General features: G+C 68.5%; 1 protein-coding gene across 4 annotated transcripts; it reads right to left on the bottom strand.

Moving 5' to 3' along the window:
• Positions 1 to 88: 88 nt before the first annotated feature.
• On the bottom strand, positions 89 to 7316 carry SLC5A6 (solute carrier family 5 member 6). Of its 4 annotated transcripts, XM_062571255.1 has the most exons (17): positions 7246 to 7316; positions 4802 to 4982; positions 4127 to 4605; positions 3930 to 3995; positions 3792 to 3843; positions 3615 to 3682; positions 3391 to 3545; positions 3150 to 3290; positions 2928 to 3057; positions 2738 to 2826; positions 2548 to 2660; positions 2396 to 2463; positions 2186 to 2272; positions 1935 to 2098; positions 1747 to 1850; positions 1521 to 1642; positions 89 to 508 (listed from the first exon to the last, which is right to left on the bottom strand). In XM_062571255.1, the coding sequence occupies exons 3-17, from the start codon at positions 4454 to 4456 to the stop codon at positions 323 to 325; spliced, it is 1875 nt and encodes a 624-aa protein (XP_062427239.1). In that variant the 5' UTR covers positions 4457 to 4605; positions 4802 to 4982; positions 7246 to 7316; the 3' UTR covers positions 89 to 322. The 4 variants fall into 4 exon arrangements, with proteins under 4 accessions (XP_062427239.1, XP_062427237.1, XP_062427240.1 ...); XM_062571253.1 differs by having other exon boundaries at positions 1747 to 2098; XM_062571256.1 differs by lacking the exon at positions 3150 to 3290.
• Positions 7317 to 11421: the final 4105 nt, after the last annotated feature.

Genomic DNA, 11421 nt, shown 5'->3' with positions numbered 1-11421 from the left:
GAGCGCCGGGCCCGGGGGGCTCGGGAGGGCCAAGGCCGCGGGGCCGGAGCGGCGCGGGGAGGGGGCTCGGCGCGGCGGCTGCGACACCTGCGCGGGAATCGTTTATTGGGAGGGAGGAACGGCGGAGGCTGCGGGCAGCAGCGGCCCTGCCCCAAACTGTGGTCCCGGAGCCGCGGCGGAGCCGGGGAGGAAGGGGTCCGCAGCGCTGCGGTGCCGGCGCCGGGCCGGCGCCGTGGGGCAGCCCCCTGGGCAGGGACCCAGCCCCTGCCCGGCCACCTGGTGCTTTCCGGTGTCGGGCGAGAGCCCCACGGGGGCGGCAGGCTCAGAAGGACGTCTCCTGCACGGCGTAGGCAGGAGCCCCGGCCATGCGGATGTAGCCCTGTCCTTCCCCCTCCTCCTCCTCCCGCCTGGGGACCCCCACGGGGGCCAGATCGCTGGCGGGGCCATTGGGGATCCCGTTGCTGCGCTTCACCAAGGAGTCCGCAGGCAGCTCCGTGCCGTCAGCCTCCTGCGGAGAGAGCGCCGTGGCAGGGAGCGGGGCTGCCGCTCCCGGGGGCCGTGGGGCCGCAGGGACGGAGCAGGGCTGCTCCTGGGGACGGTGGTGATTGCAGGGCTGTGCTGCACCGGGGATGGAGCGGGGTCACTCCCGGGGGCCGTGGGGCCGCATTGCACTGGGGACAGGGCAGTGCTGCTCCTGGGGGCCGTGGGGCCGCAGGGATGGAGCGGGGCCGCTCCCGGGGGCCGTGGGGCCGCATTGCACTGGGGACAGAGCAGTGCTGCTCCTGGGGGCCGTGGGGCCGCAGGGATGGAGCGGGGCCGCTCCCGGGGGCCGTGGGGCCGCATTGCACTGGGGACAGAGCAGTGCTGCTCCTGGGGGCCGTGGGGCCGCAGGGATGGAGCGGGGCTGCTCCTGGGGGCCGTGGGGCCGCAGGGATGGAGCGGGGCCGCTCCTGGGGGCCGTGGGGCCGCATTGCACTGGGGACAGAGCAGTGCTGCTCCTGGGGGCCGTGGGGCCGCAGGGACGGAGCAGTGCTGCTCCTGGGGGCCGTGGGGCCGCAGGGACGGAGCGGGGCCGCTCCCGGGGGCCGTGGGGCCGCAGGGACGGAGCAGTGCTGCTCCTGGGGGCCGTGGGGCCGCAGGGACGGAGCGGGGCCACTCCCGGGGGCCGTGGGGCCGCAGCGATGGAGCGGGGCTGCTCCCGGGGGCCGTGGGGCCACATTGCACTGGGGACAGAGCAGTGCTGCTCCTGGGGGCCGTGGGGCCGCAGGGATGGAGCGGGGCCGCTCCCGGGGGCCGTGGGGCCGCATTGCACTGGGGACAGAGCAGTGCTGCTCCTGGGGGCCGTGGGGCCGCAGGGACGGAGCGGGGCCGCTCCCGGGGACGGTGGCGATCGCAGGGCTGTGCTGCACCGGGGACGGAGCGGGGCCGCTCCCGGGGACGGTGGCGATCGCAGGGCTGTGCTGCACCGCACCGGGGATGCCGGCGAGGGAGACGGGGGCGCGGGGGCCCCCGGCGCTCACCTGGGCAGCGGAGCCCACCCCGCAGCGCAGCTTGTCCCGGCACTTCTGGGGCAGGCAGCAGAAGAGGCGAGGCAGCACGGGGTAGATGGTGCGGGGATCCACGGCCTCCCCCGGCGTGGGGCCTGCGGGGCAGAGGGGGGCAGCAGACGGCGGCAGCCCCCCAGGACGCGCGGCCCCCGTGGCCACGCAGCCTCCCCCCGAGAGCGCGGCCCCCCGGGACCCTCACCGGTGAGCAGGCTGACGAGGAGCCCCACGACGATGACGGTGGTGGAGTTGTGGGCGCTGTACCACATGTAGGAGAGGTTGTAGAACTTCTCCAGGCCGGTGGGGCTGCGGGGAGAGCGGGCTGCGAGGGGGCCCCACGGCCGACCCCGTCCCCCCCTCCCCACGACTCCGCCGGCGGCGCGGACCCACCTGTGCAGCGCGGCCGCCAGCCCGGCGGTGAGGTTGCCGGCGGCGGGGACGGCGGTGCCGTTGGAGGGCAGGGCCCCGGCGGGCGCCCGCGCGCTCTGCAGCAGGCTGCCGATGCCGACCCAGAAAGCCATGGCCAGGCCGGCCGCCAGCCCCGCGACGGCACCCTGCGCGGGAAGGCACGGGGCGCTGACGGCGGCGCCCGCGCGGCCCGCGGCCCCACCACCACCGCCGCCGCCCCGCGCCCCGCTCACCGTGGCGTTGGCGCAGGGGAAGAACATGCCGAGGCTGAAGAGGCCGAGCAGCGGGCCGCCCACCATGCCGAAGATGCTGATGGCCGCCTGCCGGGGTGGTGGTGGTGGTGGTGGTGGTGGGGGGATGGACAGACAGACGCCGGCGCCGCTGAGCCCCGGGCCCCTCGGGGGAGCCCGCGCCGCGGCCCCCCGCCCGCCCGCCCGCCCTACCTGCAGCACGGGGCCCAGCATGGAGGACACGTAGGCCATGCCGAGGCAGAGCAGCCCGTAGCCCAGAGCTGCGGAGAGGCGAGCCGGGGTGAGGAGGGAGCGCGGAGCGGGGCCCCCGCCGCCCCCCGCCGCCCCCCGCCGCGCCGGCTCACCCAGCAGCTTGGAGAGCAGCGTGGCCCGCGACTCCGACAGCCCGGGCAAGTGGGGCCGCAGCAGGTCCTCCATGGTGACCGTGGCCAGCGAGTTGAAGGCGGAGGAGATGGTGCTGGAAGGGAGACGGAGGGAGGCGGCGGAGTGGGGCCGGCGGCCGCGGGCGGGGGGCCGGCGGGGCCCGCGGCTCACCTCAGCGACCCGCTGAACAGGCAGGCCACGAAGAGGCCCGGCAGCCCCGGCAGGTCCTTCAGCACGTCCATGACGAAGTAGAGCACCATCTGCAGAGAGGGCGGAGGGGAGCGGGCGCAGGCGGGCTCGGGGGGAGCCCCGGGCGCGGGGAGCCCCGCACGCGCGCCCGCCGCCGCCGCGCGAGACCCACCTGGTCGGGGGTGGCCTGGCTGTGGGCGGGCGCGAGCGGGTACTCGCGGTCGTAGACGAACATGACGAGGCCGGTGAGGCAGCTGAGGCAGAGCACGATCTGCTGGCAGGGGAAGACGGCGTAGCAGGAGCTGCGGGCAGGCGGGGCGGCCGACGGGGCGGTGAGGCCGGGGCGGCGGCGCGGCGCCCGCGCGCTCCCGCCCCGCTCCTGCGCCCCGCTCACAGCACGGCCTCCTTCTCGCTGCGGGAGCTCAGGTACCGCTGCACCTGGGCCTGGTTCACCCCGTAGAGCGACAGCATCATGAAGACGCCCCCGAAGGCCAGGGTCCAGAAGGTGTGGCGCTCGTAGGGGTCGGGGTTGAGGCTGCGGGCAGGCGGGCGTCACGGCGCGCCCCGCAGCGCGAGGACGGACCCCCCTGCCCGCGCCCCGCCGCCCAGCCCGACGCGGCGCCGGGCTCGCTCACTCGATGCCGGAGATCTTGCCCTCCTCGTCGGCCAGGCGCCAGACGCGGCCGATGCCGCCCACCCGCCGGGCGCCCACCACGATCACGGCCAGCTGCCCCGCCAGCATCACCAGCGTCTGGAAGACGTCGGTCCAGATGACGGCCTTCAGCCCACCCTGCGGAGGGACAGCGCCCGCGTCACGCGGGGGCCGGCGGCACCGCGCCCGGGCCCCCGCGGGACTCACCAGCGTGGTGTACAGCGTGCAGACCAGCCCCATGGTGAGCACCGCGCTCCAGAGGTCGAAGCCCGTCGCTGGCGGCGGAGCAGGCGGTTAGCGAGCAGCGGCCCTGCGCAGCGGCAGCCCCCCGCGCGCCCTCCCCGGGGGCTCCCAGCGGGTCGGGTGAGACCGTCCCTCCCTTACCTGCGTTGAGGGCCAGCGCGGGCGCGTAAAGCACCACCCCCATGTAGATGACCTGCGGGGAGAGCAGCGCTCGCAGAGCCGGGGCGGCCGCGAGCCCCCCCCCCCCCGCGCCGCCTCCCCGCCGCCTGCCCCGCTCACCATCTGGAAGATGAAGGTGACGGTGCCGCAGATGCGCACGGCCTTGTTGAAGCGCAGCTCCAGGTACTGCCGGGGCGGAGACGGGCTCAGGGGACCTGTCCCACCCCTGCCCGCGGGGACCGCCACGCGCAGCGGGGACGTCCCCCGCGTCGCCGGCACGGCTGCACGGCGGGGGAGGCGGCCGTGCCCCGGCTCACCTCGTAGGCGCTGGTGAGCTGCAGGCGGTAGAAGACGGGGATGAAGACGTGCGCCGGGATGAGCAACCCCAGGAAGTAGGAGCAGCCGAGGAACCAGTACTCGGTGCCGAAGCGGTAGATCTCGGCCGGCACTCCCAGGATGGCCACGGCCGACTGGAAGGTGGCCAGCAAGGAGAGGGCCACGGGCAGGAAGCCCATGTTGCGGTTCGCCAGGAGGAACTCCTGCACGGTGCGCTGCCGGCCCCCGCTAAGCGCGTAGAACAGCCCGATGGCCGACGACAGCACCAGCAGCAGCCCGAAGATGATGTAGTCGATCACCGTGAACTCCATGGCGAGCGCGTCCCGCTGCAGCTCTGCGGCCGGACCTGTTCCCACCAGGCCACCCGCCCGGCACGCTCGCTGCCCGGCTCATGGGCACGCCGAGCCCCGACAGCCGCCCCGGGAGCGGGTCCGAGCCGGCATCTCGCTGGAGCTCCGAGCTGCAAGAGAAGGGAGAGGAGGGTCAGGTGGCGCCGGCCGGGATAAGCGCGGGGGACACGCTGCCCGCGGCTCCGCCGCGCGGGCCTGGACCAGGAGCTGGAAGGCGCCGGCGCCGGGACCTTCGCTCGCCTGTGCAAGCTCAGCCCGTCTCAAGGACCTGGCGGCGGGGGGGCAGGCGGGGCAGGGGAACGTCACCTCAATCCGTCCGCCCTCTCGGCGCGGGGCTGGGCGCCCGGCTCCTGGCGCTCTCCGTCAAGCTCCAACGCCTCCTCCTGCCGGGCTCCTGCCGACCGACCGGGAAGGGCAGCCCCCACCCACGAGACTCCCCGGATCCAAGGCAAACGGGAGCTCGCTCCAACGAACACTAAGGGCACGGCTGCAAAAACAGGCTCGCCCAGGACGTCGGCACCGCGCGGCCCAGCCAAGCCTGGCCGAACCGGCTGGCGGAGCCAAACCCAACACGGCCGCCCCTGCTCCGGGCGCGAGCCGGTCCGGCTGAGTCCGGCAGAACCGGCTGGCGGAGCCAAACCCAACACGGCCGCCCCTGCTCCGGGTGCGAGCCGGTCCGGCCGAGTCCGGCAGAACCGGCTGGCGGAGCCAAACCCAACACGGCCGCCCCTGCTCCGGGTGCGAGCCGGTCCGGCCGAGTCCGGCAGAACCGGCTGGCGGAGCCAAACCCAACACGGCCGCCCCTGCTCCGGGTGCGAGCCGGTCCGGCCGAGTCCGGCAGAACCGGCTTGCGGAGCCAAACCCAACACGGCCGCCCCTGCGAACGGCCCTGCCCCGGCACTGCGCGGTCCTTGCCGGGTGTGCGGGGGAGGACGGGGACCAGGCTCTGCCGCCTGCCCTGATCCGCGGAGGAATGCCTGCGGCATGCTCATGGGGATTACGCCCGGCCCCTGCCCCTGCCCCCCCGGCGCCGCGGCTCGCGGGCCAGCTCACCGCGGGCGCTGGCGGGAGCGGGGCGGCTGCGTGGGCCCCAGGGGCCCCCCGCTCCGCTGCCAGGGAAAGGAATGAAGGAAGGCGGTGAGAGGGCAGCGTGCCGCCGCGGCGCCCGGGCAGGGTCCAAGGTCGCCTGCACGCCCCATCCCAGAGACTAAACACGGGGCCGCCGGCGCCTGCCCCCCAGCGCCTGCTCTGCTGGGCCTGCAGCCCAAGGACCGCTGCCCGGCGTCCCCGACCCCAGTGTCCCCACGCTGCCCCGTCCTCCAGCCACGTCCCCTCGTGAGCCCCCGTGTCCCCTGCTCGAGGCCCTGCCGCCCTGTCCCCTCGTGCCCCCCAGTGTCCCCTGCTCGAGGCCCTGCCGCCCTGTACCCTCGTGCCCCCCAGTGTCCCCTGCTCGAGGCCCTGCCGCCCTGTACCCTCGTGCCCCCCAGTGTCCCCTGCTCGAGGCCGTGCAGCCCTGTCCCCTCGTGCCCCCCAGTGTCCCCTGCTCGAGGCCCTGCCGCCCTGTCCCCTCGTGCCCCCCAGTGTCCCCTGCTCGAGGCCGTGCAGCCCTGTCCCCTCGTGCCCCCCAGTGTCCCCTGCTCGAGGCCCTGCAGCCCTGTCCCCTCGTGCCCCCCAGTGTCCCCTGCTCGAGGCCCTGCCGCCCTGTCCCCTCGTGCCCCCCAGTGTCCCCTGCTCGAGGCCGTGCAGCCCTGTCCCCTCGTGCCCCCCCAGGTCCCCTGCTCGAGGCCGTGCAGCCCTGTCCCCTCGTGCCCCCCAGTGTCCCCTGCTCGAGGCCGTGCAGCCCTGTCCCCTCGTGCCCCCCCAGGTCCCCTGCTCGAGGCCGTGCAGCCCTGTCCCCTCGTGCCCCCCAGGTCCCCTGCTCGAGGCCGTGCCGCCCTGTCCCCTCGTGTCCCCCCGTGTCCCCTGCTCGAGGCCCTGCAGCCCTGTCCCCTCGTGTCCCCCAGTGTCCCCTGCTCGAGGCCGTGCAGCCCTGTCCCCTCGTGCCCCCCAGTGTCCCCTGCTCGAGGCCGTGCAGCCCTGTCCCCTCGTGCCCTCCAGTGTCCCCTGCTCGAGGCCCTGCAGCCCTGTCCCCTCGTGCCCCCCCAGGTCCCCTGCTCGAGGCCGTGCAGCCCTGTCCCCTCGTGCCCCCCAGTGTCCCCTGCTCGAGGCCGTGCAGCCCTGTCCCCTCGTGCCCCCCAGGTCCCCTGCTCGAGGCCGTGCCGCCCTGTCCCCTCGTGTCCCCCCGTGTCCCCTGCTCGAGGCCCTGCAGCCCTGTCCCCTCGTGTCCCCCAGTGTCCCCTGCTCGAGGCCCTGCAGCCCTGCCCCCTCGTGTCCCCCAGTGTCCCCTGCTCGAGGCCCTGCAGCCCTGTCCCCTCGTGCCCCCCCGTGTCCCATGCTCGAGGCCCTGCAGCCCTGTCCCCTCGTGCCCCCCAGTGTCCCCTGCTCGAGGCCGTGCAGCCCTGTCCCCTCGTGCCCCCCAGTGTCCCCTGCTCGAGGCCCTGCCGCCCTGTTCCCTCGTGTCGTGCCGTGTCCCCAGGACCAGGTCCTGCCTTCCTGTCCCCTCGTGTCCCCGGTGTCCCCTGCTCGGATCCCGGCTCCCGGCTCCCCCATCCCGCGGTGTCACGGTGCCGCTGCCAGGCCCGGCTCTGCCGCCCCCACGTTCTCGGTGACCCCGGCCCGGGGCCCGGAGCCCCCCCCGAGCCGACGCTCACCGGGAGGCCGCGGCGCGTGGCGCGGCAGCGGCGGCGGCTCCCGGCCCATGTGCCGCCGCGCGGACTGATGACGTCAGCGAAAGGGCAGCCGCAGCCCTGTGCGCAACGCTTCCGCCCTTGCCCCGCGCGCCTTGATGATGTCAGGAGCCGCCGCCAGTAGCGGCGCTGCGCCTTCCCGCGTGTTCGGCGCCCCGCCCCTCTCCCCATCACGTCAGGGCTGCACGTGGCGGCGGCCGTTGGTGACCCCGGGGTCACGGGGCGCAGCGAGGCGGGAGGCGACTGTGAGGGCGGGAGGCGAGGGCGGCGGCGAGCGCGGCACCCGCCCGGCAGGTCACGGCGACCCAGGCACGCTGCTCCGCTACGCCTGGCAGCCCGCGGCCCCTTCCCAGCCCGCAGAGTCCATAGGGCGCCCCGGGGCTGCCGCGGGCACGCGAGGGGCCCGTTGGCTCCTCGGAGGGGTGTCCCGGGATGCCTGCTCCGGGAGCACCCCCTTCCCCTGGCGCTGCGGGGCTGGACGCCCGTGGGGAGCCTCTGTGCCGCCCCGGGGGGCTGTGGCTTGGCTGAGCCCTCCCACCCCCCTCCTGTGGTGTCCCTGCGGTCAGGCTTCGCCTGCAGCGGTTAATGGCTCAGCTATTGCCTCTCCTGGGGGCCCCGGGCAGGTGTCGCCTGCCCTGGCACTTCTCAGGAATTAGCTAATTGCTCTGATCACCGCAGCTCCCTGTGGGATCTTGGCTGCTGCCTGAGGGCCCGGCCCAGTGCCCGGGCAGGTGGAAGCCCGACAGTGCTCCCCGGGGATGGACACTCTAGAACCTCTCTGGGTAGCCTGTTTAGTTATGTTCAGATGGACCTGTCTATGTTTCCGTTTGTGCCTTTTGCCTTTCCTCCATGAACAAGAGGGCAAGGTCAGAGAAGTAGTAGCAAGATTGGGAGGAAGCTGTAATTTTGCTTCCATCTGCCAGGAAGGCAAATGCTGCCGCCCCTCAGGACCCAGGATTCATAGGAGAAGGATGTGAGGCTCCAGGCTGGAAACCTCAGAGCAAGAGAGGGCCCTCTGGGCCCCAACTCTACGCTTTACCAATACCTTTCCACCCCAGGCCCTTTACTCTGCACAGCTCCAGACCTGCAATCCCCGCTGCACTCTGCTTGACTACTGAGGCTAAGCTCTGCTGCCTTGGCCCAGCAATGGTTTCACTTCTATGCTCAGTCCTACCAATGGCCCTCAGCCCCTTTGTCCTTGCCCTCTGCTTGCTCCTGCTTACAACCTGCTCTGCTGCTACCCTAGGGTGCTGGTCCCAAAGCCCATGTTAGGAATGAGGGCACAACACAGGTTCCCTCATCAGCAGGCAGTGAAAGAGGGAGATTCCTACAGGAGATCGAGGCCTAGGATGGAAGATGAGACTGAGATGGGTCCAGGCATGAGGTTGTGCAGGGAGAGCTTTGTTCATACATGGAGTAAGTCTGTGACACTCCACAAGTAGCTCGGTGCTTGCTGTAGTAGCGGTTCTCCAGGTCAATCTTGGTCTCTCCGATGAGGTCGTCGGTGCCCACCAAGTCCCAGTCATACACAGCCACTGTCAGCATGGACTCCATAGGGAAGGTGGCTTCAATGTCAAAGGACCTATGACAAGAGAAAGCAGGTGGAGAGGGAGGAGAGGCTGTAGTCACTGAAGGCTTTAGATGGTGCTGAAGACAAATGGAAGGGTGAGGTGGGTCTACTCCAGTGTCTGCAGAGTGTTTAGTTGCATGTGCTACTGCAGTACGTTCAGCTTAGTGTTGTAACTAGTTCTCTGCATGGACTGTTTTGGAACCAGCAGCCCTAGAGAGGAGATGGATTGTGATGATTGCTTGACCCGGCTTCCCAATAGCCCTGAAACTCAGTTTGTGTGTCTCTGGAGAGCCAGGTGATGCTGTTGATTGTGTCCAGGCCTAATGTTTCCTAAAGTAGGTGTCCATCTTGATCAGCTATGTCTCTCTCCTAAACACTCTTAACAGTGTTGACCAGATTGCTGAGAGAGAAGGGCAGATGCCTTAAATGAGGACACCTGGACACCTACACTGCAGGCAAGGAAAGCTCAGTGTGATTGGTCCCCTCTTTTGACCCCAGGCTGTGGCTGTGGGATGCCTGGGGTGGAGGTCCCAGGGCTGGTGAGCTTAGCTCACTCTTCAGGGTGCAAACAGGTAACCGGGCTGGGACAACTCACTTTCCAAAGACAGGGTTCAGCTGCTTGGAGATGTAGTTCTCCTTGTCTTTGATGTCTGTCTTCCCCAGCTTGATGGCAATGTAGGGATCAGCTTTCCCATTGATGTCAGCTGGGTGCAGGTCTGTGGCCTGTTGGAAGAAGACAAGATGCATCATCCCAGTCCATGTTAATGAAGAAGTCAGGGACAGCTCTTAATGTCCATCCCTGAGACCAGCTGGCCCTATCTGGCCATAGCCATGTGGCTATATATATTTTTTTACCTCCAAAACATGGGGAGGCAATTTAAACCAGGGATAAGTCCTGCCTTTTGCTAACCCATGTCCTCACCTGGGGTGTTTGTCTGGGCTGACCCATGCCAGGCCCAGTCTTCTTTGACAGACCACTGTCTCCTTTGGCTTCTCTGCAAAGAAATGGGTTTCTCTAGACAGAGATCTGCAGCAGAAACCAGACTGAGATGTCAAAAAGACATCTCCTGTCTTCTCTCTTTCTCTCCGCTGACTTATTAGGACCAAGGTCTTCTGCCTTCTCCATGTAAGCAGGGGGGAGTAACCCCAATCTCTCAAGTTCGATCAAAGTTGCACTCCATATAAAGGAACACCCTTTAGCTGGACAACATCGAAGATCACTCGCTGTGTGTCCGAGGAGGTGACATGCCCTTCAGCCAGATCTACTAGCTTTTGCCTCCTCCTGGTTTGCTCTGCTTGTGCCTCACTGAGGTGTTGTGGCTATGCAAGGAACCAGAATTTTGTAGTCTGGGCTGGTGCACATTGTTCTCCACGTTAGTCTTAGGTGGAGAACTAGGACAGACACCTCAGTCCATCAGATATGCCGGGTGTCTGGAACTATCACAGGCTCGGGAGTTCAATGGTCAGAGCACGTTCAAGTGCTCATCTAAGAGTTGCTCCAGTCCTCTTACTGCCGTCAGGAAAAGATGATCACCAGCTAGGCTGGAGCTCACTTCCTTCATTATTGTGGGGAAACTCAAGCAAGGGCCCAACAGCCACAATCTGGGCTCTGGGAAAGTCAGGATTTTGGCCAAGGGCTCAGAGGGCAGAGGGAATACTCACCACTTCAAACCACTTGACCAAAGTGCTGAAGTTGGGGTTTTTCTTGTAGTTCTGGATGAGGGCTGACTGGACTCCCTTTCCAGCACACTCAATATCCACACGGGGCCGGTCCACCTGAGCGAGGTTCACTCTCTTCAGGTCCCTGAGTCCCCAGAACAAGATCTAGGGCAGGAGGAGGGAAGACATGAATGTGAGAAGAACTGTCCCTGGCAGTGGACACTGTCCCATCTCCTCTTTACTGGAGACAAAGGAGTTGATTCTTCTCATCCCTTGGGAGCAAGGACCCCTCCCTTCACACATCATGAACCAGGGAGCATTGGAGCTCTGACGTCACGCTGACTTCATTGTGCAGATCACCACTGTCTGCCAAGTCAGCCTAGGCTGAGGAGCACTGATGGATGTTTCATCCTGGCAGACACCTGAGGCATGCTGTCTCTGATGTCTGAGAGTGATAGTATGAAGCTCATTTGACCTAAATTGTTCCCCTCCCCCACTGATACTAAGGGAGAATTTGGGTGATTAGTTCAGGTGTAGATGCATACCTCTAATGTGCGCTCCACTGAATTTCACTCCAGGGGCCCTCTGCTACAGGCCCCAAACTTGCGATGGTGCCCACATTTAAGAGAGCGAGTAGTGATCGAGCCTCTTGCCTTTTTTAGGGCTGCTGCAGCCTAGCTCCCTGTGCAGCCACTACAGACAGGTCCTTGCAAGATGGTGGATTCCCAAGGGCAAAGCATGCTAACCAATCTGAAAGCCTTCTGTGACTGACGGGATAGATGAGGGGGGTGCAGTGGATATTGTCTCCCTTGACTTCTACAAAGCTTTGGACACGCTCTCCCATAACATCCTCCTGGGCCAGCCCAGGAAGTGCAGGCTAGATGAGCAGCCAGTGAGGTGGCTTGAGAACT

This window comes from Rhea pennata, chromosome 3 (genome assembly GCF_028389875.1).
Source record: "Rhea pennata isolate bPtePen1 chromosome 3, bPtePen1.pri, whole genome shotgun sequence".
Classification (NCBI taxonomy): domain Eukaryota; kingdom Metazoa; phylum Chordata; class Aves; order Rheiformes; family Rheidae; genus Rhea; species Rhea pennata.
Note: the sequence above shows the minus strand (reverse complement) of the source record. Positions and strands in the feature narration are given on the sequence as shown.